A 14,743-nucleotide genomic window follows, 5' to 3' on the forward strand; every position below is an offset into this window, starting at 1 on the left:
TAACAGGAGGTGACATGAGAAGAGCGAAGAATATTGCAGAACTTTCAGGTAGGTCCAACTCGCTGTGTTCAGGCCTTCAGGCCACCTGCTGTGTCAGAGCAGGACGGTTAGGATTTGCCAGTCCTGTATAGAATCCAGATTCTTTGAGGTCAAACATGATGATGTTTTGTTTTTAAGATCAAATCAATAAACTGAGCAGTTTAAAGGGTGGTCTGGAAACATCTAGTTTTCCGAGTCATGTTTGTGTTTATTGGTGTTTTTGTACTTACTTCCCATTAGAAAATGACAGAAAAGAATTACCCCCAGCATAAACACACAAAACAATAGCAGTGTTTAAAATTAATCCATTGCCTTCGCTTTCTCAAAATTTTCCATAGCATCCTAACTTTTCTCCTGTTTTCCTTAAGTTTTGACATGCACTCTGATTACAGAGCTAATCCATCGGCAGTTTTAACATGTAAATGTTTAGAAACAAATACGAAAGTTTATACCACTTTTTGACAAATTTTCTCTACACAGAAAGTGTTTCAGAAAACTGCACATTTGGCAAGCCTCACCTGTTTCAGAAGTTAAGCGTCGGGGCAGCAGGACCTGATTAAAGCGCTTATGTGATTAATACTTTTTATTCTTTAGGATAAACAGAGCTTCAGACTAAAGCTTTGATGTCACCCAACATGCTGCTACAGTGATGCCAGAGGTCACATATTAAGCTTCCATTTTAAAGTGATGGATACATCAGAAAGGGGGGAAATTATTAAATTTTTTTTGTTGCTTTTCAACTTTTGATGGGAGAAAATTGTTTCCTGCTCTGCGAAATGATGTCACATAACGGAGAAGCTTTATCTCATCACTCATAGTGCCTGCCACCTGGGGGTGGCTTTAAATTACACAGAACAAACTACAACAAAAGCATCTATGACTCACTGTTGCCCCGCAGCATCTTACATCTTAAAGTTCCACTGAATGCTCCTTTTCCGGCCTCTACTTGGCTGGAATCAGGAGGAGAAAAGTCTAGTCTTTGCTCATTAGCAAGAGATTCAAGAACCATTACTGTCATTTTGGACCCAGAATTACATTTTTGTTGAGACATTCTGCTCAAATCAATGTACATAAATAGAGCATAGAGAAAATTAAAACACTTTGGAGAGATATGAGCATCCTTATATAGAAGTTGTAAAACATATCTACAGACAAGCATGAATGAAAGATAATGTCTTTTCTAGCAATACTACCATTGTTAATGTCTAAAGCTAAAGTAAGCTAAGCTAAATACACATAAGATGAATTGTTGCTTTAAAAGAATTATGATTTTATTTTAAGTAATACCATGCAACAATTTGCAGCCTCATAAATAATAAGGAACTCTAGTGAAACTGAATGAAAGGTTTTGCAGTTATGTGTATTTATACTAGTGAACAAAAGGCATTGCACTTTTGGGTTTAATGACTCAGAGGTTGAGGTGTGGCTTGATGACTAACTTAGAGGGCAGACAGATACTGTATCCCTGCAGTACTGGTAACATAACAGTGAAACTTTAGCTAACACTTACAGTTGTTCTGTGAATTCCCTTTAACCATTATCCCTATAAATAACCATCCAAACTATGGTACTCCTTTTTTAGATATGTAAAGGAGTATATACCAATCATTTTAAAGAAATCAAATCTTTAGTCTGTTTTCAACAGAGGGATATTCAATTTAGAAACTGTTTTTTGGCACTAGACACTTATTGAGTTGCAATAAGATTTAAAATGTTTAGAATGTTAAAATATCTGGTTTAAAGCCTTTCATTTAATAAGATGCCAGAGAAAGTGCACTGAGCACAGAGATTTGCAAAACCATCCATCCCCCACCCGATACGCAGGTCAGCTGTCTTTTTGAAAACACTTTCAATTGCAAACAATTTATGGCAGTGATCTAATTTAAACCATTTATGTAATTCTGTCTTAAAACTACATTTGAAGAGTGGGAGCCAAAATGGCTACTGGAGTTGTCTCTATTAGGAAACTAACCAGATAGTGCCACACTGGAAAAATGACCTAGAAGTAAGTAAAAATTTCTTAAAATAAGTGTATTTACCCTTGATTTGAATAGGTAAATGAGATAGTTTGCCAATGGAATGAGTATCTTATTCTTAAAATAAGATATCTCAATAATATTCACTTGAAATAAGACAATGCAATTGTTTTTTTTTTTCCTATTTTAAATCTAAATTTTATTGTTCCATTGGCAAAATGTCTCTTTTATCTCCTCAATTCAAGAACAAATGCACTTATTTAAAGAAAAAATGACTTATCTAGATTTGGATTTTTTCCAGAGCACTTTGTTCATCTTGAGTTAATCTGTAAAAAGCAGAATTGTAACAAGGGATAATCTTAGTCCAATTCTAAAATTAGTAGCTGTTAATTCCATGTTTTCTGTCATATACAGTATATAGGGACATAATGCCTTTTTTAAGACAGTGTTCAATAGGAAAGATAATAGAGCATCCCAGTCCTGCACCCCCAGAACTAGAACCAAACATGCAGAAGCAGCATTTAGTTCCTACATTCCACTTATCTGGAACAAACTCCCAGAAGACTGTAAAAGTGCTGAAATCCTGAGTTCTTTTGAGTCAAAGATAAAAAAAAAACATTTGTTTAGAGCTGCCTTTGACTGTTTAAATTAAACTAGTAACTGAGGTATTATAAGTTTAAGGTTGTGATCCAACTGTTTTATTTTCTATTCTACCTGCGTTTATCATGTTTTTTTAATTTGCTTTTATTCTGCTTTTTTGTTATCCAATTCTTTTATTTGTTTTACAAATGTTTTTTCTTTTATTCAGCTTTTATTATTCTTCTATTTTATTATCCAATTCGTGTAAAGCACTTTGAATTGAAAAAAAAATTGTCTTGCCTTGCCGTGCCATGCCTTTAAAGCAAGGAAGACGTTTATTGATCTTTATTCGTCAAGAAAAGACAAGAATAAAATACCTGCTTGCTAAAACTATCTGTATCTGCATTCACGACCAATAAAATGTTTAAGCAGCTAGAATTTTTTTTACACAAAAGACTGGTTAAAAAGCTAAGTTAAGTGTTGAGAAGGACATCAAGCAGTTTAATAACTCTGTAAAACATTCAGATTTTCATTAACCCTCCTGCAACTTTATTTGGAACAATAGACTCGGGTTAAATCCGATTTCTCCTATGCTAAATATGTGGAATAACCCCTCATGCTAACAGTTAAATATGGTGTGATTCTGTGGGCCTGTGTCTCTTCTAGAGGCCTTTCTTACCATTACCATATTTACCAGTATTTACCAGTATATGTTGCTGGCAATGTAAAACTTGCTCAGGATCAGATTCCTAGCACCTCCACTGGTTGATGCATTATTCTAATTTTACTGCAGTTTTTACAACAAAACAAGAACTCAACTTGACAAATTTGTTCTTGTCTTAATGCTGATTCTGACTTCTTCATTATAGTTTAACATGCTTACTAAGAAGGCTTCCAGCCAACCTTTTTAATCAACATTCAACGCAGCTGCCAAAGTCTTTGAATAAATAGAACAAACATTATGGAGGAAGATTAGGCTTGAAATCATGTTTTATGTATTAGAACAGTTACCTCTGAATAACATTTTCTACCAGAAAATCCATAGATAAATTCTATGGTGAGAACATAGGACACAGACATAAAAAACAACAACAATTTAACTACAAAAAATATTAGTCATGGCTCATGGCTTAGTTTCATAGTCCTCTCATTTTGTAATAAAAACCTGGCGCTGACTTAAACGACAAGCACTAAAAGTTGCCTTTTATTGCACATTATGTCATCCGATGGATGAACTTGTGTGGGTTCTTCGAGCTGGCGATGAGGGCGGACCTGTTCGAGGGAAATGTGTGGACCAGAACTCCCAGGATAAAGCCCTGCAGGTGTGTGTGAGCGTCAGATGACAGGCATGCAGTCTGATTAGGTCATATATGGCCTCAGGTACGTTTCAAATCATCTCTGAATTACATCAGGGACTAAAGTGTTTGGAACCTCATCTGACAGCTTTCAGCTAGAAGAGGGATTGAGTGCATGGACAAACACCATGTGGACATCTTGTTATAAATGTTGAAAGCAGGTATTTCGTAATGTGTTTATATTACTTTTTTTATAAACTGCAGCTGCTGTATGGTTTTAATTAGAATTAAATCATTTAAGTTTCTATAATTATTAACTTTTCCAACCTTTCTAAGGTAAGTTATTATTAAGACAAATTACAACGCAAATAATCTGAAAACCATTGAGATGAGTAACTGATATATATACAGAACAGTTTCATCATGTAAAATTAAAGCCTTTATTTATGTTTACATATTAACCTTATAAAGATTGAACCATTAAATAACTGACAGAAAATTCTATTTGGTTTTTAATAGAGCTGAATTTGAACTTTCAGATAAATTAAATAATAAAAGCATACATTTTGTATAAGTTAAATTAGATAATTATTTGCATCAATTTTGATATATTAGACATTTCTGTATAATATTTTATACGTTTTCTATTCCCCACACATGTCTGATTGTGTAAGTCAAGTTTTTCACAAACAAAAATATCACAGTGATTATGCAGAGGTCTCGAAAACTCATGTATCAAATGTGATACACTTACCTTTAAACGGTTCAATCTAAAAGTGTGACTAGCATTCATATTAATCCCCCTTTACTTTAACAACTCTAAATAAAATCCGTTGCAAGCTGTTGGTTTTAATAAATATTTATTTATTTTTAATAAATAAATGCATAATTTGATCTCAGTATGCACACAGCTGTTCCGTGGAAGCCTCAGAGGTTTGTAAAATGGTAAATAGCTGTAGCCACAGCTGCCTTAGGAAACACTGACAGTAGTGAGGCACCAGGCCATTTGACACCATCAGTAGCCGATGCAGGTGGGGTGTTTTGCCCAAGGAGACAACAAGTGAGATATGGGGAGTTGGGGTTCAAGCCATCAACCTTCTGGTGGCACGAACAGCTTATGCATCCTATACCACTGCTACCCCTGTTATTTGATAACATAATGAACAAACAGCAACACAAAGAGTAGCATATTAGATAATGGCTGTGTTCAAACGTCCACCATAACTTTTCAATCACTATATAGAGACCATGGACTTTATAGTGAACTCAGTTAATTGACCATTCGGATAGATGGTCAAAACTTTTCATTGCCCGTTGGTCATTTCACCCCAGCTCCCCAAACGGTGCCATCTTTGTTCTCTTACCCCAATAACAAATCCCATTACGCTTTGCAAGAGCTCTTCTTGCAAAGAATTCTGGGATATATCTGCTCATCTACTGACCATCGATGCATACTGCTTTCCAAAGTTTATTGTGGTGGACATGCATATTAAAGGGTGTAACCCCTCTATACTGCTCTATACAGGGGTTAGAGTGGATGTTTAGCCTTAATTCATCATTTTTCATGTGAAACCTGGTGGCTCCAATTTTTTTTTGTAGAGATCAGGAAGATGGATGCTGAAAAATATGGGGGAAACCTGTTAAAAAATAGTTAGTATTTTTTATTTATTTATTTTTTTTTACAGTGTCCTGTCTGGCAATGTGGCAATAAGAATAATTATCTTGATGCCAAAAAGAGCCCAACAGATTTTACTATCACAAGTGTAGCAGTGTGGCAATTGCCATACTGCTCCACTTGTTTTATGCATATAATTTGCTTTATTATAATTATGCAGGGAGTTTTACAGTTTATATGGACACTGCAATGTAAGTAGAGCAGAAAAACAGAAGAAGAAAAAGGAAAAAAGAAAAAAAAAGATGAAAGAAAGAAGAGATAGAAAGAAAGGGAAAAAAGGAAAAAAATAAAAAATAAAAAATAAAATAAAAAAGAGTTATTAGAGGCTGAAAATATGTAAGACTAGGACGGATTTTCAACTTTCAATAGGACAGCAACTCTAAACTTACAGCTACCCTTTAATAGTGCACATCAACCAAAGTTTGTAGTCCAGTCAAAGTCCAGACTTTCATGGTGACTTAAATCAGTGTTCCAGAATGTTCTCCTTTCAGTGTGACTGTGGTTGAGCTCTGTTTCCAGAGAAATCACAAAATAATTTGAGTTAGGACTTACCCCAAATGACCTGCAGCTATAACTGCTAAATGAGAATCTTCAAAGAATGCTGAAACAGTTCAAAGGGTGCTGACAACAGATACACACCTTCTCAGTTATACACATTTTGCTGGTCTATCACCTAAAATCTAAACACAAGCCACTGAATTTTGAGGTTGTAATCTGAAAAGGTTTAAAATCTCTAAATACCTTTGGAAGGCACTATATATATATGCGAACTATTGTTATGTATCTGAGCAACTTGTATTTTATTGTCATACAGGCTTTCTGGTGAGAAAAAAACATTTTCTAATACCTATTGTTTTCTCCTGGAGCTAGAATAAAACACAGGCAGGTTTAAACCTGCTTTCACTGCTATACAGCTTCAACAACCATTACATTACATCATGCTCTGTTTGACCTAGGCTTTCAGCTAGTTGAAATGATGCAGATCAGTTGCTTTTTTGTGTTTAGCATTTAATTCAGTAGTCTAACGTGGCATTTAATATGACTGCAAATTTTGTATTTTTGCATTTCTATCAGACATTTCCAAATGGGATTTTTTTTAAATCTGTTCTGATAGTGATCCAAAGAAAAAATCTAACCTTATCTGCAGCTGAAACTTGACCAAGAGGCTGATCATGCCTTTGTGATGACATAAAGCGAGTGGAAAAGTACAGACCCCCCTGGTTCTGCCATACATATTCTCTCTTCCACCACAGCTATCATCCTCCTTTCATGCGGGTAGCCTCGGTGACATCACCCCTCCAAAAAGCCTTCCAAGTCGTATTTACTAACTCCAAAAAGAGGAGGGTATCTAACTAAGCCTTCACTAACTAGGGTTTGTGGTGAGGGAGCATCAGGTTTTCATTATCTTCTTGGGAGGCTATGGTGTCTGCTGGCTGTGACATCCTGTCCTTTAAGGTACACATGTATAAAGGGTAGTCAGATTGGGGCTGAGGTTAAAATATAAGCTGTGTGAGAGCATCAAACTGTACGTGAATGAGACCCGTGGAAAAGAGTAGGAGAACTGAAGGGTAAACAGCATAAGGAAGGTGTTACAGTAGCGTAATCCAACAGAGCTGGCAGAGAAGGAACACCTGGTTCAAATCTAGTCACACAGTTACTCTAAAAAACAAGTTTATATCCTTTAAAAATGTTTAGATTGTAAATAAAAGAAACAAAATCAAGCTAATTTATTTTCGCTTCTATGATTATTTGTCAAACGAACTCAAGAAGGAGGATTTCATGGTAGAGTTTTCAGCCACTAGTGTTCTCTCTGGGTAGCCTACTCAATCTTCTTCCCACCACCTGATAAAAGGTTGAGTTAATAAGTAATCCTGAAACTGTCCTGTATCCATTGTTGCCTTGCAAACAGTCACGGCTCTACCTGTCCTTTTGCTGATTAACTGCTCAGGGTAGGCATCAGTTACATAATATATATGCATCTACTGTATGTATTTATGTATAGACTCACCAATGTTGTAGAAAAAAGTATTTTACAAAAAGTAAACAATAATCTAATAAATTTTGATTTATTTATTAGTCCCGATAGAAAAAATAAAGCCCTTTAATCCATCAGAGTAACCAGGTATTTTAAGTGGGAACATTTAAGTTTTGGGGTTTTTATTTACAATATTTTTTTAAATAAAAAATTTGGTAAATAATAAATCCAAAGAATATTTATTATTCATTCAACAGATTTAGAACATACAGGAAAAGTGACTCCATAACTGCTGAATGTTTTGTAGAATTGGTTATTGTATTGTATTTTATTATTATATTTATCAAATTTTATCATTAGAAAAAAAAAAGTTAGAAGTGTACATTTACAGTCATTTTTACTATTTTTCAAAGCTGCACTTTTAAAAAGATGAAATTGTCCATTGAGCTGTTTCCAAATGAAATGTCTTTCTGTTTTTTTTTTTACACTTGTTTAAACAAAATGACAAATAAATTTATCTAAAGTCTCTAAAGTCTAAAAAATTAAATATCAAGGAAAAGTATCACGTCGTTTCTGCTAATGAACTTGACTAGTTGATCAGCAATAAGTTCAAAAACTTTAATTGCAGGAGCTTAGCCTAACTTATTAAATAAACAAGTTAACAAATATTTTGTTTTTCCACTAAGCATAAATATAAATGAGATTTAGTCACGATAGGAAACTATAACCTGAGCTACATCTCAGAGTCTGAGATGGCCTCAGATAGCAAGGTGTGTGTGCATCATATTTCTAGGATATGTCTGAGTGATTAAACTGGACCAGTGAGAAATCTGCCATTTTTACCACAGTTGTATGATTTAGACTATCAAAAACACTACAATTACATTTGCAAAATAAAATTATTTGCTTTGTTCATTAAGAGGGTACACAAATGTAATCCCTGCTCCGTTTTGTTTCTGAAAAGAATGAAGTTAATTACTACAAAAAATACACCTATTACTCAAAAAGTCTACTTTTGCTTAAATTCTGGATCCTTCTTTTCACATTTTCATTTCTATGTATAACAAATGTTTTTAAGATCAATCTCTCCTTGTACTGTGCTTACTTTCATCCCAGGCCATGCCCTAAAAATTCCCAAAAAAGTGGACTTGTTGGAGGCATCGCCATCGTATGCATGAAAAAGCAGAACTAATTTATTTTGACGATTTTTGATGTTGGAAGACCACATTAAATAATGAATAGGTAGATGACAGTAAACTCATGATGATCCCTTAGGATGGAGTTGTGGCACGCACCACCTTTGTGGGTGCTTGTTGATGTGACGTAAAAAGGATGCTGATGTGGGAAGTAAGGCAGGAGGCAAGAAAAGATGGGGACATGTCGATTCCCAGTCATAATCTGATAATTTTATCAAAATTGTTTTATTGTACAGAAATACAAGACAATGGCCCAGACTCATTTAAAAGCAGCTACAACTTTCACAAATGTTGATTAAAACAACTCAAAATAAAACCTTCAATAAAACCTTTGGATTTTGCAAGAGGTGAAACACCCTACTTTCCATGACAATTAACCCACACTGTTAAAGTATCTCTCTCCTCCTGTGGAGTTGCAGACAAAGTCAGAACTCTTGATTTCTTCCAACAGCAAATGTTTCCCAGTCAAGACAAAATAGTTTAGCTCACAACAATTAGCATATCCCTGCATGCTGTTACTACTGAAATGCTTGCATAAAGAGCCAATTTCTTATTAGTGGAAGGAAACCGTTTTAAAGTTTGCCAAACCTCAGGAACTCCACCCATTATGTGTTAATTGAACACTTCCCAGGGAGTGCATTATTTATCTCTGCAGCTCATAAAACTCTTCCTTAGATGAGTTCATCATAAAAACCAAAGCCTTTATGAAATCATTGTTAACCATGATCATGCAAAGGCTGCAGTTGATGCATGGAGTCCTGTTGTGAAGGTTCTGTTTCACCGCTGGGTGTTTGTCCATCCTGGAAACTCCACAAGAACAAAGGGAATATCAGAAAACAGGAAAGGAATGTTTAATGTTCTAAAACTCCTCTACATAACAATTCACAAGCCTTGAGCTTATTCACCTTTGGTCACAATACAACGATAAATTCTAATATATTTTAATGGGACATTATTATCTAAATGCAGTAAAGAATGAGCATCAAATAGCAAACTAGTTAATGTTTTCTAAGTTTTTTTTTTAATAAAAAAACAGCAATTGTGTCATTGATTGAATAATTTCAGATCACTTTAATAACCACCATTATTGTGAGTTGTGGCCAGTTGCTTTTAAGAACTTCCTAATTAGTAAATAGGGCCCATTTAGTGTTTTAGAAACTAAAACCAAAAAAAAATCCCGACAACAAAGAAAAACAAAGAACAATACAGAAGTGTCAGGCATTGTGAAAAAGTTTAAAGTACAGCTAGGATATAAGGCAACGTCCCAATCATTTTAAAAAGCTTTCTTTATCCTTCATCTAAAAAATACCTAGCCTATAAGACCTGAGTATACCTAAACTATCAAGCTGGAAATCGAGAGAATTCATCAGAGAAGAAGCCATTTGTCTTCAAATGCCCAGTTAGTTTGGAAATCTGTTGATGAGACGATCATCAGTCCTGAACTGCATGAATTTTTTCCTTTATCAAAGATTGGCAATTTAAAAAAAACACTACTGCATGAAAGTAAGAAGTAAACTGCTTGCCATAAGCCACGTAGCCATGGTACAAATTAGAAGTAGGTGCTTTAGTCAATTACCACCCTAAATTAAACATTTTTAGTTACTGAATGCCAAGTTTCACAGATAACACTGCACATTTAATTCAGTTTATTTTTACAGCTCCAGTTCGCAACATATTTCATCTCAAGGCATTTTACAGAGACAATTCAACTAGATCATGCAGTCATACTGGTGCAAAGTTTTCTATCTAAAGAAAACCAGCTGATTGCTTTGACTCATTGAATCTAGATGTCCAGTGAGAGTCCAGACCTAAATCAAAAGGGAGAATTTGTTGCTTAAAGGAAATGTTCTCTGTCCATTCTGTGATTGAGCTCAAAAGCTGTTTCATTAAGAAGAATGGGAGGAATGACCCAAGACGACATAGAGCTGTAACTGCAGCAATCCAGTGAGTGAGAATATGTCTCCACATCATTTTATTTGCCTAAAAATGATCAAAACATATGAGCCATTTCCTTCCTGTTAACTGCTTGGCACAACTTGATGTTGATCTATCACACACAGTTGGGGAGGTGATGGCCTAGTGGATTAGAGCAGTGCGCTTGTGCCCTGAGAAAGTTGCATGTACCCTGTTCGATCCCCAACCTCCACTCTGGCTCTCTGAGCAAAGACCTTTAACCCCACACTGCTCCCTGGGTGCTGCACAATGGCAACCTACTGCTCCGCAAGGGGATGGGTTAAATGCAGATACATTTCTCCAGTGTGAGATCAACAATGTTCAATTATTATTACAATCCAAAGCAGTACAATAGAATTTGGTGTAGTGATTTAATAGAAATTAAAAAACTTAAAGCAGTAATAATGACATTTTTACAAGACAATGTACAGTAAGGTAGCCTACCCTGAATAGTAATTAAACATGTTGGTGGAGAAGGGAATACAATAAGCACTTGCACTGCTGTCAGAGTGTTCCAGTCAGGTGCTAAGGTCAAGTCAAAGGGCAGCAGTGTGAAGAGTGAGAGTTCCTTTTAAGGGAAAGGGCTCACCAGTGAAAGCAGATTTCTCCCTCTGCTCTCCGCAAATATTTTCTCTGCTGTTTGCCCTCTTTAACCCCCCCGATACTGTCAGGAGCGAACCCACCTCTGTTATTTTAATCAGTCAGCCCAACATTTGCTCTTCTCAACCCGACAACCGTAAAGGAGTGGTATGTTTCATCATGTGCCCTGCTGCTCCGCCATCACCTCTCCACACTTGTCATGCCAAAGCGGCTCTGCTTCATTCAGCTGTGACTTGTGCGACAACTGCTCCTTTCAGATGGGGGAAGGATCAGGCTTGAAGTTAGGTCTGTCACTCCTGGACTGACTGAGCTAACGTGAGCCTCTGAAGCTGCTTCTCTCTTCTGTTGTCTTTTCTTTTGCTGGCACATAGGCACAACACCTTGGGGCAGAACGTGTTCTTCAGCACTTCAAAGTGGAGGTAAGGGAGAGGCAGTGTGGGAGTGTGTGCGTGATTCAGTTGAGGACATTACCTCATGGAGGATAAGCTGAGACTGAAGAGGTCTAAGAGAGGTAACTGCCCTTGACTCCCTGGTTCTCTGCCTCTTATCGGAGCAGCTTCTCTGCTCGGGTTCAGGGGGAAGTTTTGACAGCCAGGCTTTACAGCCCCCTCTCCGCTCCACGTTCTGCCACTCTTGACAGAGAAAGAGAGAGGCAGAGTGAAAAGGTGGTGACTTCATCCCTTCTAAGAAACCCTTCTCTCCCCCTCCTTTTCCGAACTTCCCTTTTCTCTTTTTTTTTCTCCCAATACTTTTGCGCAGCACATTCAGGCAGCATGCCAGTGTTCATCTTGCTGCGCTCCCTGGTTATCAGACTCCTCAGCAGCAGACTGGCAGGCTCACTTGCACAGTTCCTAAGGAGAAGCCTTTCGACAGGCGCTGCCCACCTTGGCACGGCATTGCGACGTATCTGGGACCACGTTCGATCCCAGGAGTCAAAGGAAGCCATCCTGGGTTGTGTTCTGTGCATTCTCAACATGCACAAGAAGGTGGAGAACTGATCTCCCTCTCTTCCTCTCTTTCTCTTCACTTTCTGCTCAGCTCCTCACAGCTGAATAGAGACTGGACATCTGTTTAGGGGAGAGTCTAAGGGATCCTTTTTGGACACAAGTGAGATTTTTTTATTTTCAATTTTTTTGCCAGGATGTCTGAGAGCATTGTAAGGAAAGTTCAGCCCTTCACCATTGGAACCAGGCTTTCCATTCCTTCTGTACCAAAAGAGTTTCCACAGAGTTATCTACCCGGTGAAGCTCTGGATAATTGCGTTTTACAGCATAACCTGAACTCGCTCTACCTCAGCAGATCCCAGGTCTGTGCACATGGTTCCCGTCTTGTTTTGCCGATCGCTGATGAGGCAGCTTCCATGAAATTCAACCCGGAGCACGTGGCAACAGAAGACCACCTGAACCAGAACATTGCCTCTCCCTCAGCCGTCTCTAGATCCATTAAGAAGATCACAATCTCTGGAAGTAAAAAGCAATCAAACACCAAAACGGTGCTGGGACCAGTTGCACGCTCCTTGCCAGTAAACAGCAACAACAATAACAACATCACCAACAGCAGCTCTCCAGATCAGCAGCAGCCAAGAATCGTGGGAGTAAGCTGTGAAAATAACCCCAAGTCTCAATTTAAGGTACAAAAGGTATTAGTGGTACTTACACAAAAAAAGATATATCTTTACTATGCTGTGCAGTTTTAGTTGTACAAATTGCATTTCTTAAGAATTAAATTTGACTCTATTTATATGGAAAAATAAAAATAAAATAAAATTGAGAGAATTCATTTTGTAAAAGAAACATAAATAGCTATCCATTTTGTAGAATATTTTTTACTTATTACAGAGTTTTAAAAAATTCAGATACTTATTTTATAACACTAATAGTAAAAATAGCCATTTTAATAAGAAAATAACAGTGGACTAAAAATAATACCATTAATGATAATGTTAAATTAATAAAACATATTGTTAATGTTAAACAGTAAGGAAACTAATCTTGTATAAAATAATAATTTGCTGAATTAAACATAAAAATTAAAATAAGGGTAGTTTTGATTATAATAGTGTTAGTAAAAATAATAATAATAGTAACAATAAAAACGATTGTTTGACATCAATTACAGTTGAAATTACCAGAATATTTTTTTTCTATTTGGGAATATTCCTAAAGTGAATAAAAAGTAAAAAGTTCAATATAACAGTAACACAATAGTTGTATTAAATGATTATATTGAAACTATTTTGGTACTGTAGGGCAGTTTGTAGCCTTTGTGCATCTGTTTTTCCCTCTTCTCTCTAAAAATGTAAAACTTTATGTCTTTTATTTGTATTTGAATTTTAGGTTTTACTTAGTAAAGAGAGCAGTGAGGAGCCTCAGCTTCTTCAGGGACAAGCTTGGACAAGATTAAATGGAGAGAGATCAGCTGAGGTAAGTTTAGTGCTTATTTAAAGTGAACTTACAATAGAAAAACAGAAGCATATATTGAAATAGAAATGTATCCTCTGCAAAGAACAAACCAAGAAAACATTACAAATCCCACGTGATTCTTTCCTGTAAGATTCAAAAACCTAACAGAATTTATTGAGCAAAATATAGAAAAGGACCAGCCAGCCATAAATAGATACCAAAATAATGTTGTTGCGTTTTTAAGGTTTTGTGATTTAATCGAAGAATTCAGGTCTCATATCGGACACATTGTTGTTAGAGATCTCATCTGAGTTCTGATTAATCTTAGGATTCTACGTCTACCAGCCTTAAGTCACTTAATCTAACATAGTATGCACTTTAATTGAATTTCCAAATGAACATTTCATTTCTTTTGTAATTTGTTTTAATAAATAGACCAGTCAAATAAAAAAAAAAAAAGTTGTGTTTTGTTTAGAGAGTGGATTTAAAGTGTATGAAGTACCCGACATCGGCAGACCTGGAAGAGGCAGGGCTTACTGGAAAACATGAAGTCAGGGGAGTATGTTAATAAAAGAAAAAAAAAAAACTCAATGAGGTGTGTTAAAATAACATATAACCTCAGCTATAACTTTATTTCTCTATAATCTAACACATCATTTTGTTTTCTCTCAAAACAACTAGATTATTTTGCTTCCACTCTTATTGTTGATTAAAGCTGGAAAATAAGGAATCACTTAAAAAATGTTAGTATCTTCACCTTTTAAGCTGATGAGTTTACATGAAACTGATGTGGATCTGTTCGTTCCCGCTTCCTTTTCATGCCCAGATGTTTCCTGAGGGGAGAGAAGGAATGCCTGTCTATTACTGTAACTGTGCCAACCTTGTTCAGTTCACTATGGATGGTGTTGACAGTAGATTTTTGTTAGCTGGGACCTTGGGACCATCCCAACACATGTTGTGATTTCCTTAGGAAAAGGCCAGCCTAAGGTAGAAGCAGATATTGATATGAGAGCAGAGCCAGTTCTGTCATGTATTGTCTCAAATAATTAGATT

The 14,743-nt window shown here is 36.2% G+C and overlaps 1 protein-coding gene across 8 annotated transcripts in view; it reads left to right on the top strand.

The window, feature by feature from the left end:
* Nucleotides 1-11,458: 11,458 nt before the first annotated feature.
* LOC107087815 overlaps nucleotides 11,459-14,743 on the top strand; it is a 46,904-nt gene continuing 43,619 nt past the window's right edge. For 2 of the 8 annotated variants that reach the window (XM_015379590.1, XM_015379588.1), the window contains exons 1-2: nucleotides 11,459-12,927; nucleotides 13,625-13,711. In XM_015379590.1, the coding sequence (XP_015235076.1) occupies nucleotides 12,430-12,927; nucleotides 13,625-13,711 (585 nt within the window). In that variant the 5' untranslated portion in view covers nucleotides 11,459-12,429. The remainder of the gene's footprint in view (nucleotides 12,928-13,624; nucleotides 13,712-14,743) is intronic. The other 6 variants (XM_015379586.1, XM_015379591.1, XM_015379593.1 and 3 more) reach the window with 4 other exon arrangements.

Source organism: Cyprinodon variegatus, unplaced genomic scaffold, assembly GCF_000732505.1.
Source record: "Cyprinodon variegatus isolate N-32 unplaced genomic scaffold, C_variegatus-1.0 Scaffold195, whole genome shotgun sequence".
Taxonomy (NCBI): Eukaryota; Metazoa; Chordata; class Actinopteri; order Cyprinodontiformes; family Cyprinodontidae; genus Cyprinodon; species Cyprinodon variegatus.